The sequence below is a fragment of the Amblyraja radiata genome, chromosome 38, assembly GCF_010909765.2.
Source record: "Amblyraja radiata isolate CabotCenter1 chromosome 38, sAmbRad1.1.pri, whole genome shotgun sequence".
Lineage (NCBI taxonomy): Eukaryota > Metazoa > Chordata > Chondrichthyes > Rajiformes > Rajidae > Amblyraja > Amblyraja radiata.
This window is the reverse complement of record NC_045993.1, coordinates 2,621,156-2,644,457: the sequence shown is the minus strand read 5'-3', so window position 1 is coordinate 2,644,457 and position 23,302 is coordinate 2,621,156. Positions and strand designations below refer to the sequence as shown.

Here is a 23,302-nt window from a genome sequence, read left to right as displayed (position 1 = left end):
ATGTGACAACTGAATATCATTAATTCATTTAAACCCCATCTCACCCACACACACCTGTCTAAATGCTTCTTAAAAGCTGTTACTCCAGCACTTTGTGTCTTTTTGTTTTTAAGAGATACAGCATAGCAAGTAAGTCTATTGGCCAAGCATTCACATACAAGGAATTTGCCTTGGTGCTCCGCCCACAAGTAACAACATGACATACAGTGACAGTTACGAATGACTCAGAAAACACTAAACATTAATAATAATAAAACATTAATGATAAAACACCAATTATGTGAACCAACAAAATACCAGAAATAGGCACTTTGGCCCAGCGTTCACCCCATATATTAATACTATCCCCCACACACACGGGACAATGGGGATAACTAGTTAACGTCCCTCACAGATCACCTCCTGCACGCAACAAATGCTTTTTACTGTACTTTCGTACACGTGACAATAAACTAAACTGAATGTGGGAAGGAATGTTGACAAAAATTGCTGGAGAAACTCAGCAGGACAGGCAGCATCTCTGGAGAGATGGAGCTCAAAGGAGGAGTTATCGACCCGAAACGTCACCCATTCCTTCTCTCCAGAGCTGCTGCCTGTCCCGCTGAGTTAATAGACAATAGGTGCAGGAGTAGGCAGGAACTGCAGAGGCCGGTTTGCAAAAAAACAAAAAAAGACACAGCGTGTTGGAGTAACTCAGCGGGTCAGGCAGCATCTTTGGGGAACATGGATGGGCGCTGTTTCAGGGTGGGACCCTTCCGCATTTGAAGGTGGTGTTACGACTTGTAAAAGACATCTGGACAGAAATAGGGATGGGAAGGGTTTAGAGTTAATATACAATAGACAATAGGTGCAGGAGTAGAGGCCATTCGGCCCCTCGAGCCAGCACCACCATTCAATGTGATCACGGCTGATCATCCCCAATCAGTACCCCGTTCCTGCCTTCTCCCCTGACTCCGCTATCTTTAAGAGCCCTATCTAGCTCTCTCTTGAAAGCATCCAGAGAACCTGCCTCCACCGCCCCCTGAGGCAGAGAATTCCACAGACTCACCACTCTCTGTGAGAAAAAGTGTTTCCTCGTCTCCGTTCTGAATGGCTTACTCCGTATTCTTAAAGTTACTCCAGCTTTTTGTGTCTTTCCTCGAACTGAACTGAAGAGGTCCTGGAGACTTGGCAGTCAATTGTGACACTTGATGCGAGCTGGCACCTGCTCAACACTCCCACCTACCGGCAGGAAGGAGGAATGAAAGGATAGTTGGAATAATTGCTGTATAATGAATGAATGAATGGTTGATTTGCGAGAACATTAGAGGCAGTGTGACTGTCTGCTAATTTAGGACGAGGCGTGACCCCGACGGATTCTTGTGGCATTCCGTCAGTGCAGATGCAGGGCATACCAACAACAGCTCAGCCCACCCCCAGCCCACGCCATCTCACAATTGCCAAACAAAAGGTCTCGACCCGAAAAACCTCACACATTCCTCCTCTCACAGAAAACAGGTGCAGGAGGAGGCCATTCGGCCCTTCGAGCCAATGCCGCCGTTCAATGTGATCACGGCTGATCATCCAAAATCAGTACCCCGTTCCTGCTTTTTCCCCCCCATATCCCTTTAACCTCAAGAACTAAATCCAACTCTATCTTGAATACAATACAATTTATTTGTTGTCATTTAATAATAATAATAATAATACATTTTATTTATGGGCGCCTTTCAAGAGTCTCAAGGACACCTTACAAAAATTTAGCAGGTAGAGGAAAAACATGTAAGCGGAATGAAATAAATAGTAGAGACATGACTAGTACACAAAGTAAAGACAGAATTCAATTCAAAACACAATATGAGGCAATTCAAGCACAGATGAAAAGGGAGGGGGACGTGGGGCTAAGGATAGGCAGAGGTGAAGAGATGGGTCTTGAGGCGGGACTGGAAGATGGTGAGGGACACGGAATTGCGGATCAGTTGGGGGAGGGAGTTCCAGAGCCTGGGAGCTGCCCTGGAGAAGGCTCTGTCCCCAAAACTGCGGAGGTTGGACTTGTGGATGGAGAGGAGGCCGGCTGATGTGGATCTGAGGGACCGTGAGGGTTGGTAGGGGGAGAGGAGGTCAGTGAGATATGGGGGGGGGGGGGGGGGCAGAGGGGGGGGGGCTTTGCAGGGGGGGACCAGGGTTTTGTAGGTGACCCAGAGGTTCAAACGAAATTTGGTTTCTGCAGTCATACAAACAAGAAGACAAACCAAGACACAACACAATTCACAGGAACATCCATCACAGTGAATCTCCTCCTCACTGTGATGGAAGGCAAAGTCTTATCTCTCCCCTGCACTCCTCGTTCTCCTCCCGATGTCAGAGTCAAAGCCCCCGGCGGGCGATGGTAAATAAGTCCCGCGGCAATTGTAAAGCCGCTCCGGATCTTGGTGTTGGAGCCCCCGGCGTGCGTTAACAAATCCCATTTAAAGCCACGCCGGGCGATGTAAGGCCCCGCTCCAGGTCATCCTCAAAACATCCAGTGAATCGGCCTCCACTGCCTTCTGTGGCAGAGAATTCCACAGATTCACTACTCTCTGGGTGAAAACGTTTTTCCTCATCTCAGTCCTAAATGGCCGACCCCTTATTCTTAAACTGTGTGTGTGGACCCTGGTTCTGGACTCCCCCAACATCGGGAACTGTTTTTTTCCTGTATCTAGCCTGTCCAATCCCTTAAGAATTTTATACGTTTCTACAAGCTCTCAAGAAATGCTGCCTGAACCGCTGAGTTACTCCGGCACTTTGTGTCTTATCTTTGGTATAAACTAGCATCTGCAGTTCCTTCCTGCACACTTCCTCTTCCCATTCCCACACAGACCTTTCTGTCCTGGGCCTCCTCCACTGTCAGAGTGAGGCCCAGCATAAATTGGAGGAACAGCACCTCATATTTCACTTGGGCAGCTTACACCCCAGTGGCATGAACATTGATTCCCCTAAGTTTAAGCTCCTGCATCCCCTTTTCCCCCCACCCCCAGTCATTCCCCCTCCTTATCCGTTGTACTAGTTTCACTGTCGCCCTGTTGAGTTTCACCGTCTCTGCAACTCGTTATCACCGACCCACACAGCCAACAATGGACCATTGTGGGCTCCAATTTTCCTTGATCTTCCTCGTCTGTTTAGTTTAGAGACACAGCACGGAAACAGGCCCTTCGGCCCACCGAGTCCGCACCGGCCTGCGATCCCCGCACACTTAACACTATCCTACACACACCATAAAGACAATTTACAATTATACCAGGCCAATTAACCTACAAACCTGGAGTGTGGGAGGAAACCGAAGATCTCGGAGAAAACCCACACAGGTCACGGGGAGAACGTGCAAACTCCGCACAGACAGCACCCGTGGTAAGGATGGAACTCGGGTCTCTGGCGCTGTGAGGCAGCAATTCTACCGCTGCTCCACCCCATACATCTATACATTGATGATCATCCCAATAATACCACAACAATTCTTCATTATACTCCGTCTCGTAGACGCAGTCTTCCATTTTGTGTGCCTTCTCTCCTTGTTTGTTAATAAAGGTTCTGTTACCCTGGGATTGTTGTCATGTGGTTACCAGCCTACGTTCTGTAAAGCAACCAACTTAAAATACAAAAATCCATATTTAAATCTTTTACTGTGTGCACTTGTTACTCATTAACACTAATAAAGCTTTTTATTCTTTCTTTTCTGGCTCTCAGTTGTTCTTCACTTTTGCACACTGGTGTTTACCCACTGGGGAGTCATTATGGAAGAAGGGGTCTCGACCCGAAACGTCACCCATTCCTTCTCTCCAGAGGTGCTGCTGCCCGTCCCGCTGAGTTACTCCAGCACTTGGCGTTAATCTTCAAATTAATCCTCGTTTCGTTTTAACAGCATCTCCCGAGTAAAGGAACGGGCGACGTTTCGGGTCGAGACCCTTCTTCAGACTGGAACGCGAGTTACACACTGTATGCGGTGATGTTGACATATATAGAACAAATGAATGAAAGATAAGCAGAAAAATAACAATGATCGGGGAATAGATCAGGTATAAATGTAAATTGTCCCTAGTGTGTCCATAGTATAGTGTTAGTGCACAGTGTGGAAACAGGCCCTTCGGCCCAACTTGCCCATATTGGCCAACATGTCCCAGCTACACTAGTCCCACCTGCCTGCGTTTGGTCCATATCCCTCCAAACCTGTACCTGCCTAAGTGTTTCTTAAACGTTGGGATAGTCCCAGCCTCAACCACCTCCGGCAGCTCGTTCCACGCACCCACCACCCTTTTTGTACACGCACATGTCGTAAATAACACACCATTGAACCATTAGACCACACTTTTTATTCTTGGGCAGGTAAAGTGAACAATTACAACTGATCAGAGATCTTTCTGACCACAAGTGATCAAATTAAATTTTGTGCATTCTCATCTGAAGGGTTACTTAGAAGGGCTGGACTCAAATCAAGAATCCCAGAGCCAATTCAACTATTGTAGCATCTGCCTCGAGTCCATCATCTTTCAACCAATAAATCATTCCTGGTCAAGAGAGCAGACGGGGCCATTTTCTCTTCAGTGCCTGCGTTTGACCCTTCATCTCAAAGCCTCTCATCTGCAGCCGAACGAGACCAACTTGAAGTCTCCGGCCACCGAGACAAAGGTGACCGTCTCCAGGGACAAGCGGTTGGGGAACTCGATCACGGCATCATTGGGGAGCTTAATCGCAAAGACATCGCCCTTGAATGTTATGCTCATCTGTTGAAATAAAGATGCGACACTTAGTCAGCTCGAAGGTTTCCTCCTTGTTCTCAGGTTTCCTCCCACATCCCAAAGACGTGCAGGTTTGTAGGTTCATTTAGTTTAGTTTAGCGATTGCTGGAGAGAAGGAATGGGTGCCGTTTTAGGTCGAAAGAAGGGTCTCGACCCGAAACGTCACCCATTCCTTCTCTCCAGAGATGCTGCCTGTCCCGCTGAGTTACGCCAGCATTTTGTGCCTATCTTCGGTTTAAATCAACATCTATCTATCCGGTCCGAAGGCAGTTTAGCAACATCCTCTTTCACTTCCCCCTCTGAAGATAGTTTAGCAACCATCTATCTATCTGCAGTTCCTTGTGCAAGAAAGAACTGCAGATACTGGTTTAAAACCCAATGGTAGACACAAAGCCATTCCTTCTCTCCAGAGATGCTGCCCATCCCGCTGAGTTACTCCAGCATTTTGTGTCCATCTACAGTTCCTTCCTGCATGATACAGCACGAGTTTAGTTTAGCTTCTGGAGATACAGCATGGAAACAGGCCCTTCGGCCCACCAAGTCCGTACCGACCAGCGATCCCCCGCACACTAGCACTATCCTACACACACACACTAGGGACAATTTACATTGATACAAAGCCAATTAACCTACAAATCTGTACGTCTTTGGAGGGTGGGAGGAAACTGGAGCATCTGGAGAAATCCCACACAGGTCACGGGGAGTACGTACAAACTCCGTACAGACAGCACCCGTGGTTGGGATCGAACCCGTGACTCTGGCACTGTGAGGCAGCAACTCTACCGCTGCGTCACCATGCCACCTCTGAAGACTGGGTTCCTTACACCTGCAAATTTCAGGATTAAAGAACTTACATTCTCACTTGGGCAATTTATCTAGTCATTAGGATTTTTTTTTTTTTTTTTTTTTTAAAATCTCCCCCCCCCCAGTCTCTCTCCCCCCGTCTCTTTCCTCCTCCCCCCCCAGTCTCTCCCCCCCACCAGTCTCCTTCCCCCCCACCAGTCTCCTCCCCCCCCCCCCCACCAGTCTCCTTGCCCCCCCCCCCGGATTCCTTGCCCCCCTCCCCAGTCTCCTTCCCCCCAGTTTCACCCCCCCCCTCACTTTGAACTTCTCTCCCCGCCCCACTCACTTTGAACTTGTCTCCCTTGCTGAAGGGGAAGTCATGTTCTCGCTGCTCACTGTCCCAGCCGCTTGCACACTTGGAGTTACAGACGATGACCGCTCCATCCACACTGTCGTGGAAGCGGGGCTGGAAGTGCAGGCCGATGTGGTCAGCGGCGCTGCCCAGATTCACCGTAAACCTGTGGGCGGAGAACAGCGTGAGATGCAAGCGCGGCACAGAGGCGCAGCGGGTAGAGCGACCTCGGGTGCTGTCTGTACGGAGTTTGCACGTTCTCCCCACGGGTTCTCTCCGGGTTTCCTCCAAAGACGTGCGTGTTTGTAGGTTTGTAATTGGCTTCGGTAAAATTGTGAATTGTCCCTAGTGTGTGCGTAGGATAGTATTAGTGCAAGATGATCGCTGGTCTGTGGGTGATGGCGGACTCGATGGGCCGAAGGGCCAGTTACTGCAGTGCTCCAGTTTCCTCCCAGATGCCAAAAGTTGCGCCGGCTTGTCGGTTAACTGGCCCTCTGGAAAGTGGATGAAAAAGTGGGATAACATAGAACTACTGTACGGGCTGATCGCTGGCTGGACCGAACTCAGTGGGCCGAAGGGCCCATTTCCGCACTGTATCTCTAAAGTTACATGTGCAAGGTACAAAGGGAAGCGAGGACAAAAAACGAGAAGGGGAAATTTTTTTTTTTTTTAATGTGACATTTTTTTTGTCCTCAATTTTAATTAAATTTTAATTTAAAAAAACCCTTTAATCTCACCTGTCAGCTTCATCTGAAACCTTCCCTTTAATCTTCAAGGTATCTCCCACCTTCATTTCAACGTTGTGGATTTCAAGCTGTTTTTGATATTGGAAAGAAACCATTATTTCACAAGAAGAGTATGATGAAGGGTCTCAACCCGACACGTAGCCTATTTCCACACACACACACACACACACACACACACACACACACACACACACACACACACACACACACACACACACACACACACACACACACACACACACACACACACACACACACACACACACACACACACACACACACACACACACACACACACACACACACACACACACACACACACACACACACACACACACACACACACACACACACACACACACACACACACACACACACACACACACACACACACACACACACACACACACACACACACACACACACACACACACACACACACACACACACACACACACACACACACACCACACACACCCCCACACCCACCCACACCCACCCACACCCACCCACCCACCCACCCACCCACCCACCCACACCCACACCCACACCCACACCCACACCCACCCCCCCCCCCCCCCCCCCCCCCCCCCCCCATGGAGAACATGGATAGGCGACGGGACCCATCTTCAGAACCTCAGTCTACAGAAAGGTCCTGATACAAAGCGTCACCTACCCATGTTCTCCAGGGATGCTGTGCGACTCGGTGAGTTACTCCAGCACTTTGTGTCTTTGCTGCACAAGTGAATTATTGAGCTGGTTTTAAACGTGGCAGATACAACAGAGGACCTGGCGTGTGGGGACCACCTGTGGGTGGGGGAAGAAGAACAAAGTTGGACCTGGATAGCGAGGGGGCAATGGGAGTGTATTCAGGTGGAGAGGGAAGAGAGGGGGAGGCGTTTAGCTTAGTCATAGAGTGATACAGTGTGGAAACAGGCCCTTCGGCCCACCTTGCCTACACCCGCCAACATGTCCCAGCTACACTAGTCCCACCTGCCAACGTTTGGTCCACATCACTCTAAACCTGTCCTATCCATGTACCTCTAACTGTTTCTTAAACTTCGGGATAGTCCCAGCCTCAACTACCTCCTCTGGCAGCTCGTTCCATACACCCACCACCCTCTGTGTAAAAGGTTACCCCTCAAGTTCCTATTAAACCCCTTCACCTTGAACCTACAGGGCCATAATGTTTGGGACAAAGACACATCATTTATTTATTTCCCTCTGCACTCAATTTGAGATTTGTAATAGAAAATGTGGTTAAAGTGCACATTGTCAGATTTTAATAAAGGCCATTTTTACACATTTTGGTTTCACCATGTAGAAATTACAGCAGTGTTTATACAAAGTCCCCCTATTTCAGGGCACCATAATGTTTGGGACACAGCAATGTCATGTAAATGAAAGTAGTCATGTTTAAAGAACAGGCACAGGAGTAGGCCATTCGGCCCTTCGAGCCAGCACTGCCATTCTATATGATCATGGCTAATTATCCACAATCAGTACCCCTTTCCTGCTTTCTCCCCATATCCCCCGATTCTGTTAGCCCTAAGAGCTATATCTAACTCTCTTGAAAACATCCAGTGAATTGGCCTCCACTGCCTTGTGTGGCAGCGTTTAGTGCAAGGTCCTATTGGTACAGCAGTCAATGTAAACACTCCCAGCTCAGTTTGGGTAAGGTACAGTAGCTACATATTAATTTATTGACCTGCTCGGGTGAAGAGTCAAAGATCCTCGTGTGAGGTGGCAGCCAGATTGGAAAGGTTTTGTAAGACGAATGGAATTTGGGTGCGTCCAAAGATGAAACGTTTGTGAGATATCTGATGTTATAAGATTCAAGATTCAAGAGAGTTTATTGTCATGTGTGCAGATAGGACAATGAAATTCTTGCTTTGCTTCAGCACAACAGAACATAGTAGGCATTTACTACAAAACAGATCAGTGTGTCCATATACCATAATATAAATATATACACACATGAATAATAAACTGATAAAGTGCAAATAACAGATAATGGGCTATTAATGTTCAGAGTTTTGTCCGAGCCAAGTTTAATAGCCTGATGGCTGTGGGGAAGTAGCTATTCCTGAACCTGGTCGTTGCAGTCTTCAGGCTCCTGTACCTTCTACCTGAAGGTAGCAGGGAGATGAGTGTGTGGCCAGGATGGTGTGGGTCTTTGATGATACTGCCAGCCTTTTTGAGGCAGCGACTGCGATAAATCCCCTCGATGGAAGGAAGGTCGGAGCCGATAACGTGTGTCTTCGCTGGTTAGGCTCGACGTAAAGTCGACCGCGGCCTCCTTGCTAAAGCCACCTCGAGAGACACAGAGGGAGAGGTGAACTAGGGCAGGGAAGACATCAAGGTGGCAGGAGGTGATGAGAGGAGTGGAGCAAAGGAAGAGAGTGTGGGCAAGATAATGCGTGTGGGTGCGTGCATGTATATGTATTTGTGTGTGCCCAGTGCGTACATCACACACGTTTCATTTTGTGTGCATTTGTATACATGTGCACCTACAGTGTACACTTGCACTGTGTGCATTTATGTCCATGCATGTGAGTGTGCCTGCCTTGCAAGTACATGTGTGCATGTGTATATCAGAGTAAATATATATTTACCCAGATACAGTATACATTCACTATATACATATACATACATACACACACACATTCATGGACAGAAACAAGTTCTAGGAGCAGAATTCGGCCATTCGGCCCATCAAGTCTACTCTGCCATTCAATCATGGCCGATCTATCTCTCCCTATCTCTCAACCCCATTACCCCCAACACACACACATTTTAATTAATATATATCATACAATATTCCTTCACTCCAGAGATGCTGCCTGTCCCGTTGAGTTACTCCAGCATGTTGTGTCTATCTTCGGTTTAAACCAGCATCTGCACTTCCTTCCTGTACACACACACACATATATATATATATTTATGTCTGTGTCTCTCCCTCTGTGTCTGTCTGTCTCTCTCTGTCTGTGTCTGTCTCTCTCTCCCTGTGTCTGTCTCTCTCTCCCTCTCTGTCTGTCTCTCTCTCCCTCTCTGTCTGTCTCTCTCTCTCTGTCTGTCTCTCTCTGTTTTGGTATATCATCTAGATCTCTCTCTGTCTCTGTCTGTCTCTCTCTCTCTGTCTCTCTCTCTCTCTGTCTCTCTCTGTCTGTCTCTCTCTCCCTCTGTGTCTGTCTCTCTCCCTCTGTGTCTGTCTGTCTCCCTCTGTGTCTGTCTCTCTCCCTCTGTGTCTGTCTCTCTCTCTGTCTGTCTCTCTCTCCGTCTGTCTCTCTCTCCGTCTGTCTCTCTCTCTGTCTGTCTCTCTCTCTCTCTCTCTCTCTGTGTCTGTGTCTCTCTCTGTGTGTCTGTGTACGAGAGACCACATCTAGCCGGGCCTGCCCCCCGCTCACTACACCACGCTGAGTACAGAGAGCCCCTCACTGCCCACCGCTGGAGCACCCTCTCACCCCTCTGTCCAACCCAGGGAGACTGTCCTACAATGACCGCAGTGAGTGGGCCCCACCTCCCGTCCCCATCAACTCACCGCCATCGTCCGCTGTTCCGCTGCTACTGTTGCGTTGAATGCTGTAACGGAAATTGCATTTCTCCACGGCCAGCAGCGTATAAATACCAGACACCCAGTTCCCCCCCAGCCCAGCCCCAGCTGTTAATCATTGATCAGTGACCCAGCTGATTTCAACACCATCCGCCTCCAATTAATTGGTGATACAGACCAAAGATAGCAAGCTCTAGGATAATTGGTGATAATGACCTGATTCGTGTTCGAGAAGGAACTGCAGATGCTGGAGAATCTGGTGTGGGTGTCTGAAGAAGGGTCTCGACCCACCCATTCAATCTCTCCATAGATACTGCCTGTCCCGCCTGAGTTGCTCCAGCACTTTGTGTCTATCTAAACTAATCCCTGCCGACAGTTGATCCATATCTCTCCATTCCCTGTGTGAAGAAGGGTTTCAACCCAAAATGCCACCTAATCCTTCCATCCACAGATGCTGCCTGACCCGCCTGAGTTGCTCCAGCACTTTGTATGTCAAGCTTGAAAGGGTTCAGAGAAGGTTTACGAGGATGTTGCCAGGACTCGAGGGTGTGAGCTGTGTGTTGCACCTTATATTTCGGGGATAGCAGGCCATAGCCGAAGGGCCTGTTTCCACACTATCTCTGAATTAAACGAAACTTTGTAACTATCTTTGGTATAAACTAGCATCTGCAGTTCTCTGTGTCTCCACTATAGTTTCGTTTGTACACTCTGAACAACTTGATTGGAATCATGTTTTAAGTGACTGGATAGCATGCAACAATGAAAAGCTGCACACTGCACCTCGGTACACATACAGGTTTATTGGTACATTAGCTTCTGTAAGAGCTCTCTAGTGTGTGTAGGATGGAACTAGTGCATGGGTGGTCGCTGGTCGGTGCGGACTCGGTGGACTGAGGACTGTTTTCACGCTGTATCTCTAAACTAAACTCTGGGGAGAAGGTGGGGCTGGTGGGATTTCCAGTTTACAACTATCTTCACTTTAGAGGTTAAAGATACAGCGTGGAAACAGACCCTTTGCTCTTAGACCAGCGATCCCCGCACACGCACCATCCTACACACACCAGGGACAATTCACAATTTTACTGAAGCCAATTAACCTACAAACCTGAAGGTAGACAAAAATGCTGGAGAAACTCAGCGGGTGCAGCAGCATCTCTATGGAGCGAAGGAAATAGGCAACGTTTCGGGCCGAAACCCTTCTTCAAACCTACAAAGCTGCACGTCTTTGTAGTGTGGGAGGAAACCGGAGCACCCGGAGAAAACCCACGCGGTCACAGAGAGAACGAACAAACTCCGTACAGACGGCACCTGTAGTAAGGATGGAACCCGGGTCTCTGGCGCTGTGAGGCAGCAGCTCTACCCGCTGCGCCACCATGCTGCCCGCTCTGACCCACTCTTATCTAACCTGCACCCAGCCAGGGTCACAAGCATGGCACCATGACTGTTTTCTATCGCTAGTCCTTGTTTGACTTCAAACCCACTGATAATTGGATAAGTTATCGTGTTATCGTTATCCCATCGTTATCCCAAACAGCTCCGTCACCGAGGACTCTGTGATTTACGGACTGTTCCCAAGGACGCATTCAGAGACTGACATCGAGTGCTGCTGAGAGGTCATCAACTCGGCGAAAGACGCTCCTTAGTCTGCCCGAGCGTTGTTGACCACCCAGTGGAGCGAGATGTCCGTCAGGGAATGTTGCAGACTGGCGCGCTGCAGACTGCAGGAGTATGTGCCGAGGGACGCACTGAAGCTCGGTGCAGCCAACGCCAAGGCTCGGTCGGGGGGGGGAGGACCACAGTCTAGGGTCCTTCCGCTGCTGGACATGGGGGGGGGGGGGGGCAGGGTGTGGTGGAGACGCCCCTCAAAATAAGGGAAGTGATTCCACGCCAGTGGGCCACATGCGTGGCAAGGCTGTGGGGGAAAAAAATTATGATTTGGGGAAACTGTATTGAATGTATGTATAGCCTCCGAGAATGTCGGATGGAGTTTTGTAAGGATCATGTATTGTATACATTTATTTTTCGAATAAAGTCTATTTTGACATTTTTTAAAAGGTTATCTCGGCGTTCAATGCCGAACTTTACGGAAGTGATAGATTAATGAAGCAGATCCTGTACCAGTTATTGCCTGTTGCTACTCTGGTCAAAGTCCATCGTGCGTGTGTGTGGGTGTGTGGGTGAGGACGGGAGGTGCCCGCGTGCTTGAGTGCAATGTCTGTTCGGCATTTCTGTCCATGTCAGTATCAGTCCGTGACAGCACTCGAGAGAGGTGAACGGATCACCTTGATACTGAGCCTACAAAGGCAAACCTTCCACACGAACAGTCCTTGGAAACTAACTAAGTAAAAAAAAAAAAATACTAATAAAATGTATTCAAGTGTTCAAGTCAAGAGTCGAGAGAGTTTTATTGTCATGTGCCCCAGATAGGAGAATGGAATTCTTGCTTGCTTCAGAGTACTTTTACGAGGATGTTGCCAGGACTAGAGGGTGATAAACCTGTTAATGTGAATTAGTCCAATTAAGATGTTGTGTAATTGTGTTCGCTATAATTCCCCCACCCACCCAATCTTCCCATTTTCCGATCTACTTTTTAAGTCCAAAGAACTATTCCGCTTATGATTCAGCTCAGAATAAAAGATAACATGTAATTTGGTTTTCTGAAGTAACCAAGTAGATGGACACAAAATGCTGGAGTAACTCAGCGAGCCAGGCATCATCTCTGGAGAGAAGGAATGGGTGATGTTTCGGGTTGGGGCCCTTGACTCTGCACACATGGTAAATGTCAGAGATGCTGCCTGACCTGCTGAGTTACTCCAGCATTTTGTGTCTAACTTTAGTACAAACCAACATCTGCAATTCCTTATTGCTAAAGTGAATAATGTTTAATGCAGGATAAAGTCCAAAGGTCTCACATGAGTTGGATAGTAGCTCAGGACTGCTCTCTAGTTGTTGGTAGGATGGTTCAGTTGCCTGATAACAGCCGGGAAGAAATTGTCCCTGGGTCTGGAGTGCTGAGTTACTCCTACTGATTCACTCCAGCACTTTGTGTCCTTTTATGTAGTAACCAAAATATTTAGACCCTTGTGTCTGTGAACAGTCCATTACCGCTTCAAGGAGCTGGGGCGTTTACCACTTAAAGAAGACGCTGGGCGTTCATCGCTTTCAGAAGGAGCTGGGAAGTTTACAACTTTAAGGAGCCGGATCATTTACCGCTTTCGGGAGGAACTGGGAGGTTTACAGTTTTAAGGAGCAGCTGGGAGGTTTGCCCCTTTAAGGAGTTGGGCCATTCCCGCTTTAAGGAGCCGGGCCATTCCCGCTTTAAGGAGGGAGCCGAGCCATTCCCGCTTTAAGGAGGGAGCCGGGCCATTCCCGTTTAAGGAGCCGGGCCATTCTCGCTTTAAGGAGCCGGGCCATTCTCGCTTTAAGGAGCCGGGCCATTCTCGCTTTAAGGACCCGGGCCATTCCCGCTTTAAGGAGCCGGGCCATTCCCGCTTTAAGGAGCCGGGCCATTCCCGCTTTAAGGACCCGCGCCATTCCCGCTTTAAGGAGGGAGCCGAGCCATTCCCGTTTAAGGAGCCGGGCCATTCTCGCTTTAAGGACCCGGGCCATTCCCGCTTTAAGGAGCCGGGCCATTCCCGCTTTAAGGAGCCGGGCCATTCCCGCTTTAAGGAGGGAGCCGGGTCGTTACCGCTTTAAGGCGCTCCTGGAGGTGGCTGGGAAACAAGATGGCGGCGCCGCGGGAGGAGGAAGAGAGTCTGGAGGCGCGGCTGAGTGAGTGGAGGGAGGGAGGGAGGGAGCGGGGAGTGGAGGAGGGAGTGGAGGAGGGAGCGCCGCGGGGAGGGAGCGAGTGAGGGAGCGGGGGCGGCATTGACCTGACGGCCCAGTCAAGGCCCCACACGCCGCCCGCGGCCTATCTGTATCTCCTGGCGCCGGGTGGGCCCGGGAATGTTCCAGAAGCGGCCGCAGCCTGTAGCAGGGCCCGGGGCCCCTCACACAACAACCCCGCCCTGACTGACACACGGGCAGCGTGGGGACCCACAGCACTGGCTCAGTGTGGGGAACAAGGGGGTTAGATAGAGCTCTAGGGGATAGTGGAGTCAGGGGATATGGGGAGAAGGCAGGAACGGGGTACTGATTGGGGATGATCAGCCATGATCACATTGAATGGCGGTGCTAGCTCGAAGGGCCGAATGGCCTCCTCCTGCACCTATTGTCTAAAACTGGCTAGTGTGTACACACGCACCCCCCACACACACACACACACATAGATGTATATATAAACACACACACATATATATATGTGTATATAAACACACACACACACATATATATATGTGTATATACACACATATAAACACACATATACACACACACAAATACACGCATATATATACACACACACAAATACACGCATATATATACACACACAAATACACGCATATATATACACACACAAATACACGCATATATATATATACACACATATATGTATATACACACAAATACACACATATATACATACACAAATACACATATATACATACAAATGCACATATGTATACACACACACACATATATATATGTGTGTGTATATATATGTGTGTGTGCGTGTATATATATGTGTGTGTGTGTATATATATGTGTGTGTATATATGTGTGTGTGTGTGTATATATGTGTGTGTGTATATATATGTGTGTGTGTGTGTATATATATGTGTGTGTGTATATATATGTGTGTGTACTTGTGGGTAAGTATATATTACGCACTGAAGGTAGACAAAAATGTTGGAGAAACTCAGCGGGTGAGGCAGCATCTATGGACCAAAGGAATAGGTGACGTTTCGGGTCAAGACCCTTCAGACATTAGTACAAATGTCACCCGTTCCTTCTCTCTGCCTGTCCTGCTCCAGTTACTCCAGCATTTTGTGTCTCTCTCTCCAACTGGAATGTACCTAGACACATTACACTTCACATTGCACATGGCAAAATCCGTGTAGTATATCAAGGGCTGTGGTACTTTGGAAAGTTTGTTAGATATAGAGGTCTTTCCTTGGTAAACCAGCATCTGCAGTTCTTGTTTCTGGATATAAGAGGTTTAATTTAAAGATACAGAGCCTAAACAGGCACCTCGACCCACTGTGTCCACACCGACCAGCAATCCCCGCACACTATTACTATCCTACACACACAGGGACAATTTACACTTGTACCAAGCCAATTAACAAACCTGTACTTTGAAGTGTGGGAGGAAACCAAAGATCTCGGAGAAAACCCATGTAGGTCACGGGGAGAACGTACAAACTCCGTACAGACAGCACCCGTAGTCGGGATCGAACCCGGGTCTCTGGCGCTGCAAGTGCTGTAAGGCAGCAACTCTACCGCTGCGCTACCATGGTGTTAAAACAATTTCATAATATAAGACTGAATCAGCTGAGGATACATCTTTCATGGAGTGAAGGCAGTCAGCAATGTCGGCCTGGAATAAGTTGGAGCTAGGGAAGCTGCAACTGTGGCAGCTATGGAACAGTGATTTTTAAAATGGAGGCCATGGTCATCTGGTGGTCAGTTTAGAACAGTGGTCACAGGTTAATGAGTGACTGGGACTTGATGAGATCAGGAGCAGGCAGTAGAGATTTAGATGTGCGTACGCTTTCTGTTGGAAAAACAAATGACGGAAGAACTCAGTCAGTTGAGCAGCTTCTGTGGCAGGAGAACTCGGTTAACAATTCCCAGTGGGAAAACACACTGCCATCGTTCAGGTGTTGACCAAGAAATGTCTGGGGTTGCTTCCCTGTGACTTTCTGCTGCCTTTCCCCACAGTGGAAAATTTTGATTCTGCTGTGGGGGGACGTTTGTGTTGAACTCTATAATGTGTTGTGTCCATTTTCTTTCTTTATTTAATTTTAACCTTTTTCTATGGTTTGTATGTAAATTTATTATTTAATTTATGTAAAGCACTTTGGTGTCAATGCAAATTGACTTAAAATGTGCTATATAAATAAAGCTATTATTATTATTATTATTACTTGTCCACGAAGCACTTTTCCCATGATGTTAGTGCAGCATTGTCATTTGCTCAACGATTTCTCCCACTTGTGTGTTATGGATGATCTACCCAAGAATGCAACTTTTCCCTAAGGCAGATTTATTGTGCTTTTATTGTCACTTCTAAGATTTCTGAATTGTTGGCCTAAACTGCCGATTATATCCCTGTGGCGTGTCTACAGATCAGCTGTGGTAACTAAAGCTCACCTCCTTGATGTTTTGAGATGAAAAAGAATGAAGAACCTTATTTATTACAGTGAATATATGAAAGATTTCTCGGAGTGTAACTCCATCTTAAGAATCTTCTTTTTTCGTGTCCATCTTGTTTCAAATGTTGGCCTCGATGTCATCGTCCGTCCTGAAAAGGACGCAAGCTTCCGGCGACAATCAGTGGAAGCCATCACTTGTCGCAATAGATGATGGTGATAGCAGAATTAGCTCAGGATACTTCCAGTTTCCAGCCCCGCCACGTGGATGCTTCTGCTATGGGGCCGTCTTAAGAATGAGACACTAGGATCTGCAGATTGCCAGTCAATACCCCCCCCCCCCACTACAATGTCTGAAGGATCCTGACTCAAAATATCACCCGTCCATTCCCTCCACAGATGCTGCCTAACCCACCAAGTAATTACAGCACTTTGTGTTTGCTTAATTATTTATATCCATAAAGCTTCTGCATTCTTCAAAGCTTTCAACATTTTTCAAGTTATGCATCAAGGGTCCCAACCCGAAACGTCGCATCACATTGAGTGGCGGTGCTGGCTCGAAGGGCCAAATGGCCTACTCCTGCACCTATTGTCTATTGTCTCCACAGCTGCTGCCTGACCTGCTGAGCTATTCTAGCATTTTGTGTTCTCCTCAAAGTTTCAGCATCTGCAATTCCTTGTGTCTTTCAAATGTTTCAAAAGTGATGTGTGCAATAGATTTGGAGTAAATATACAACATTTGCCATTCTAGTATTATCAGTGGCAATTAAAAAAAAAAAAAAAAGTAGTTCCCTTAGAAAACCTGCTTAAGAAGGAACTGCAGATGCTGGAAAATCGAAGGTGGACAAAATTGCTGGAGAAACTCAGCGGGTGAGGCAGCATCTATGGAGCGAAGGAAATAGGCAACGTTTCGGGTCAAGACCCGAAACGTTGCCTATTTCCTTCGCTCCATAGATGCTGCCTCACCTGCTGAGTTTCTCCAGCATTTTTGTCTCCCTTAGAAAACTTGTTCACTCCCTCTTCTGGGTGGTCCGGGGCTTGGAAAAGTACTGTTCAAATATTGTATAGATCTTTTATTAAAATGCACATCAGGGCAGGCTGCAGAGGTAAGGGATTATGTTTCCACTTGATGTCTGCAGCAGCTGCATTTTCTCCTCGTGTTAGATAGAGTCAAGTGTTTAATTGCAAGATGCACCAGGAATGGATCAGTGATATTCTTACTTGCTGCAGCTTAAAAGGCACATTAATGCAACAATACAATAAATAAATATACAATATTTCTTGTACAGTAAGTGTTAGCACAACAAACAAATGTTTGGGCAGCCCGGTGGCGCAGTGGTAGAGCTACTGCCTTGCAGAACCAGAGACCTGGGTTTGATTCTGACCACGGGTGCTGTCTGTACGGAGTTTGTACAATCACCCCGTGACCTGAAGGTACACAAAAAAGCTGGAGAAACTCAGCGGGCGCAGCAGCATTTATAGAGCGAAGGAAATAGGCAACGTTTCGGGCCGAAACCCTTCTTCACCTGCGTGGGTTTCCTCCGAGACCTTCGGTTTCCTCCCACACTCGAAAGACGTGCAGGTTTGTAAGTTAATTGGCTTGGTGTAAATGTCAAAATTGTCCCCAGTGTGTGTAGGGTCGTGTTAATGTGAGGTGCGGACTCGGTGGGCTTGTTTCCGCGCTGTACCTCTAAACTAAAATAAGCTGAACACAATAACTTCTCAATTCTACAAGGTAATCAGACAATAACTCTGCAAGCTGAGTGAACATAATGCAAGAAGGTTCCCAACTGTAAACGTTACCTAAGATAGACACAAAGTGCTGGAATAACTCAGCGGGTCAGGCAGCATTTCTGGAGAAACAGGATAGAGGATGTTTTGTTAATATTTTCTTCTGCTTTGTATATTAGGAACACATATCTGATGCAAATTGACAAAGTGTTTGCACATTCTCCATGTGACTGCAAGGATTTCCTCCAGTTTCACCAATCTCTCTCCTCAGATGTGCGGGTTTGTTGTTTAATTGGCCCGAGTGTAGGGTAGTGGAATAACACAGAAGTAGTGTTAACGGGTGATCAATGGTCGGCGTGGGCTGAAGGACCCGTTTCCATTCTGTATCTTTGAATCAATCAAACAGCTCTGCATTTGAAACGCCTGTGTTCTCTCTTGGCAGTTTTGTAAATATTAGGGCTGCCATCAAAATTAATTTGACAATTCATGATCATTGTGGTGAAATAATGCATGCCAGTTAGCTAGAAACTCTGTGATGTCTTGAAAATAGAAACCTGAATAGTATTCTACTCATTGGCATGGAAATCTCTTTGAAATCCCCACACAGCTGATTACACCCACATGCTTAAATGACAGCTCAGCATACTGGTGTCAAGGTAAAAAAATGTCTGCCAGTCTCTGAAGAAGCAAAACCAGTTCCTCTTGTTTCCCTGTAGCAGCGAGAAAGGTTGACTTTATTTTGATCTCTAGTCCCAGACTCTTCCCACTAGTGGAAACATCCACTCTATCCAGGCCTTTCACTATTCTGTATGTTTCAGTGAGTTCTGCCCTCATTTTTCTAAACTCCAACTAGTACAGGCCCAGTGCCGGCAAACGGCCATCATAGGTTCAGCTTATCAATTGATGGTGGCAGGAGCTCCTGGAAAGTCCCCACTGCTGACTCTTCACTGGAGTTTTAGAGATACAGCGCAGAAACAGGCCCTTCAGCCCACCGAGCCCGCGCGGGAACTGATCTCGGAGAAAACCCGCACAGTCACGGGTTCAATCCCGACTACGGGTGCTGTCTGTATGGAGTTTGTACATTCTGTCCGTGACCTGCGTGGGTTTTCTCCGAGATTTTCGATTTCATCCCACACTCCAAAGACGTGCAGGTTTGTAGGTTCATTGACTTGGTATGAGTGTAAATTGTCCCTAGGTTAGTGCTTGTGTGCGGGGATCGCTGGTTGGCATGGACTTGGTGTGCCGAAGGGCCTGTTTCCACGTTGTATCTCTAAACTAAACTACATTTGTGTCCACCCATGCAGACAGTTAGAGTTTCATAGAGTATTTAATCCAGCACCTTCACAGAACAAAGAAAAACCCTTGGATTTATTAATAACATCCATGATCTCAGGATTTTTCAAAATGCTTTGCAACTATTGAAATAGTTATGATATGTTGTCACTGTGGTAATGTAGGAATGTTACTCTGAGAGGTTTGGAAGGTTATATTAAGTGCTGGCAGTGATATGGACCTATGATATTTCAAGTGGAAGAGAGAATTGACCATACTAAGATATGAAACATAATTCCTTCATTTTAGAAATGATGGCTGAACAATCATGTTTGTAATGTAATATTCACCCTAGCCTAAGTGTAGCACATCTATTTTGCACCATAGTCATACAGCAAGGAAACAGGCCTTTTGGCCCAACTCATCTATGCTGAGAATCTAAGCCCATCCTACCTTGGCCCATATCCCTGTAAATGTCCTATCCATGTACCTGTCCGAATATCTTTTAAATGTTGACATTTGCTTGCAATGACTCATGACTTGTACGTACCATGTGAGGATATTTACATTGAGTATTGTCAGACTTTGCAGCATTTCCATGAGCCAGGTCGCTATAGTTATTTTCTCTCCATCAAGCGGATGTCTAATATATATTTGGATTTAAATATGCTACATCAAAAAGGCTGGTGTTTTTGTGTTGGGAGTGGGAGTGTGCGTAATTTAAGGAAAATTTCATTTGCAGTGAATGGTGGTGTGTTTTCTTTTGTTTAAGAAAGAACTGCAGATGCTGGACAAATCGAAGATAGACAAAAATGATGGAGAAACTCAGCGAGTGAGGCAGCACCTGCTGAAGAAGGGTCTCGACCCGAAACGTCACCTATTCCTTCGCTCCATAGATGCTGCCTGGCCCGCTGAGTATCTCCAGCATTTTTGTCTACCTTTGTGTGTTTTCTTTTTCTCCCTTTTCACCTCCATGCTGGCTCTTATTTATCTAACGCAGCCATCTCATCCTTGCCCAGTTCGCTTTATGTGCTCTTCTAGATGGTGAATGTGGGAGGATTAATACAAATAGTGCAATTAACTGCAGTTGCAGGTTTACAGAAAAAGAGACAATGAGGCAAAGATCCTATAGCGAGCAAGATAGTCCACTCTTGCTAAATCCAATGGGCTGACGTGTAGCACACACCGGAGCGGAACGTGGGCCATTTCTTCGGCCATTTCAGTAATCCGACCCGACTTTGGTTATCCCTCTCGCAGTGTAATCAGCGTTGTGGGGAACAGTTTGTGTGTGTGTGTGTGTGTGTGTGTGTGTGTGTGTGTTGAATTTAATTGAATTTATTTGTCATTGTGTGTGTGTGTGTGTGTGTGTGTGTGTGTGTGTGTGTGTGTGTGTGTGTTTATAGTGTTAAATTCATTATTCTGTCAATTCATAATTCTGTTATTTAGTGTTAATGATTAATATGTTAATAAATTATAATTCTATTAAAAATACATTGCAAACCTCCCCGCAACTTTACCCTGGCGTCCCAGCCATGCTGGCCCGGGCCAGACTCCCCACACGCTGTGGAAAGAACACGGGCATCTTATTGCATTTTATTGTGAGGCAGAAAGAAAATGAGGAGAAGATTTTTACCAAAGATCTTTAATTTTTACGAGGATGTTTCCGTAACCGGCTCCCATCTCCGCACTAGTATCTTTGCTCCGCTATGGGATCTTTGGTGCGGAGATGGAAGCCGGTTACGGAAATGGGGCCTAAGATCACCCATGATTCTGCCCGTGACCGTACTACGTCTTTTTTGTCGAGTGGACTATCTTGCTCGCTATAGGATCTTTGGCCTAGGGGATGTGGGGGAAGGGGATACAGGAAGAGAGGTGGGAGTGGGGCAAAGCCCGGTGAGTGATAGATGGAAACATTTGAAGGAGGTTTTGATTGGCAGCTGGTTAGACAAAGGAGATGGAAAGAAAAAATTCTGAAGAAGGGTCTCGACCCGAAACGTCGTCCATTCCTTCTCTCCAGAGATGCTGCCTGTCCCGCTGAGTTACTCCAGCATTTTGTGTCTATCTTTGGTGTAAACCAACATCGGCAGTTCCGTCCTACACAAAAAAAAGTGGTGAGATAAGAAGATAAGAGAAGATGGAGGGGAAATGGTTGCACATACAGGAAAGAGAGGGGTTAAAGGGGGTGGAGTGTTTGTTGGTTATTTACCTAAAATTGGAGAATTCAATGTTCATACCGTTTGAGTGTGAGCTACCCAAGCGGAATATGAGGTGCTGTTCCTCCAGTTTGCGTATGGCCTCACTCTGGCAATGGAGGAGGCCCAGGACAGTAAGGTCAGTGTGGGTATCCAGCACCGCCATTCAATGTGATCATGGCTGATCATCCACAATCAGTACCCCGTTCCTGCCTTCTCCCCATATCCCCTGACTCCGCTATCTTTAAGAGCCCTATCTAGCTCTCTTGAAAGCATCCAGAGAACCGGCCTCCACCGCCCTCTGAGGCAGAGATTCCACAGACTCACCACTCTCTGTGAGAAAAAGTGTTTCCTCGTCTCCGTTCTAAATGGATTGCTCCTTATTCTTAAACTGTGGCCCCTGGTTCTGGACTCCCCCAACATCGGGAACATGTTTCCTGCCTCTAGCGTGCCGAAACCCTTAACAATCTTACTCCAGCACTTTGTGCCTTTGGAACAACATCATCCTTCTATGTCGGAAGGAACTGCAGTTGCTGGCTTAAACCGAAGATCGACAAAAAGCTGCAGTAACGCAGCGGGACAGGCAGCATCTCTGGAGAGAAGGAATGGGTGACGTTTTTCGGGTCGAGACCCTTCTTCATCCTCCTGTGTTACGGCATTCTGTAATAGTGAAACATTGAATGATAATTTTGCAAATTGGTAAATTTACCCGTTCTGTTTTTAGAACTATGGTTGGCGTGTCTCTCTTGGGTTGTGTCTCATGTTTAAATTTTTTTTTTGTTGCATTCATTGCAGATAAAGCTACAAATCCCTTAAACCGAGAACTGGACTGGGACTCGATTACAGCATTCTGTGACCAGCTGAACAAGGAATTGGAAGGGTAGGCACCATTATTTTTATTTTATTTTATATTTTTTAAATATCTGGAGGTAAGTTGTCAAACTTCCATACCTCTTGCCTGAGTGGAGATCAGGGTGAGTGGTCTTTGATTATGCTGGTGGCCTTGCCACGACAGCCTGAACTGTAGAGAGAGTTAGTTTGCGGGATGGTCTGGGTTACATCCATAACTCTCTGGCTGGCTAAATAATACCCTTTGAAGAAAATGATTTCTACACTAATATGTTTAGAACTATTTGCTGTTCTTGAGTTAAGCTTTGGGTTGTGTAATGTTTTCCTGCCTGTTCCTTATTAAGTTATTTTAATATATGTAGGATTATTTCTTAAATGATAACAATTTTTCTAGCAATGTAAACTTCAGTATTTAATGTTCTGCTTTACTTTTGGTGATTATACCTATCCCAGTAATTCATTTCTTTCTTCCCTCCACTCATCCTCTAGACCCCAGCTTGCTACAAGATTTCTGGCACATAAGATCCAGTCCCCACAAGAATGGGAAGCTGTTCAAGCCTTGACGGTAAGATCTGTAATCTCTTTGTCCAAAATGTCCCGAGCATCAAATGCTTATCAAGATGATAGTCATTCCAGTGCTGGGCCACCGTAGCCTCAGTATAGCAACAAGGAACTGCAGGTGCTGGTTTACAAATGAAGACACCGAGTGCTGGAATAGCTCAGTGGGTCGGGAGAACAAGGGGTAGGTGTCGTTTCGGGTTGAGAGTATTGGTAAACTACATCTTATCGTCAAGTATTAGACTGCTGGGTGATATTTTTCCT

The 23,302-nt window shown here is 46.8% G+C and overlaps 2 protein-coding genes and 1 long non-coding RNA gene across 4 annotated transcripts in view; 2 read left to right on the top strand and 1 right to left on the bottom strand.

Moving 5' to 3' along the window:
• Window positions 1-3,689, top strand: part of LOC116966999 — a 27,669-nt gene extending 23,980 nt beyond the window's left edge. Inside the window, exon 2 of the long non-coding RNA XR_004410112.1 lies at window positions 3,324-3,689. This is a non-coding gene — a long non-coding RNA (uncharacterized LOC116966999). The remainder of the gene's footprint in view (window positions 1-3,323) is intronic.
• A 616-nt stretch (window positions 3,690-4,305) lies between these two features.
• On the bottom strand, window positions 4,306-10,329 carry lgals2 (galectin 2). 2 transcript variants are annotated; one of them, XR_004410111.1, is made up of 5 exons: window positions 10,174-10,328; window positions 6,624-6,700; window positions 5,881-6,052; window positions 4,534-4,736; window positions 4,306-4,491 (listed from the first exon to the last, which is right to left on the bottom strand). XR_004410111.1 is itself a non-coding variant. In XM_033013416.1 (4 exons), the coding sequence occupies exons 1-4, from the start codon at window positions 10,177-10,179 to the stop codon at window positions 4,590-4,592; spliced, it is 402 nt and encodes a 133-aa protein (XP_032869307.1). In that variant the 5' UTR covers window positions 10,180-10,329; the 3' UTR covers window positions 4,504-4,589. The 2 variants fall into 2 exon arrangements, 1 of the variants encoding a protein (XP_032869307.1); XM_033013416.1 differs by lacking the exon at window positions 4,306-4,491 and having other exon boundaries at window positions 4,504-4,736; window positions 10,174-10,329.
• A 3,471-nt stretch (window positions 10,330-13,800) lies between these two features.
• gga1 (golgi associated, gamma adaptin ear containing, ARF binding protein 1) overlaps window positions 13,801-23,302 on the top strand; it is a 33,769-nt gene continuing 24,267 nt past the window's right edge. Inside the window, exons 1-3 of the mRNA XM_033013414.1 lie at window positions 13,801-13,956; window positions 22,427-22,511; window positions 22,970-23,045. Coding sequence (XP_032869305.1) covers window positions 13,911-13,956; window positions 22,427-22,511; window positions 22,970-23,045 — 207 coding nt within the window. The 5' untranslated portion in view covers window positions 13,801-13,910. The remainder of the gene's footprint in view (window positions 13,957-22,426; window positions 22,512-22,969; window positions 23,046-23,302) is intronic.

What these genes read in the sequence shown, in the direction of transcription:
- lgals2 (XM_033013416.1), bottom strand. An exon ending in GTTTCAGATGAAGCTGACAG is followed by an intron (nt 6,053 to 6,623) that starts GTGAGATTAAAG and finishes CTCCGCCCACAG; the next exon opens with GTTTACGGTGAATCTGGGCA. An exon ending in GCAAGGGAGACAAGTTCAAA is followed by an intron (nt 4,737 to 5,880) that starts GTGAGTGGGGCG and finishes TTATTTCAACAG; the next exon opens with ATGAGCATAACATTCAAGGG.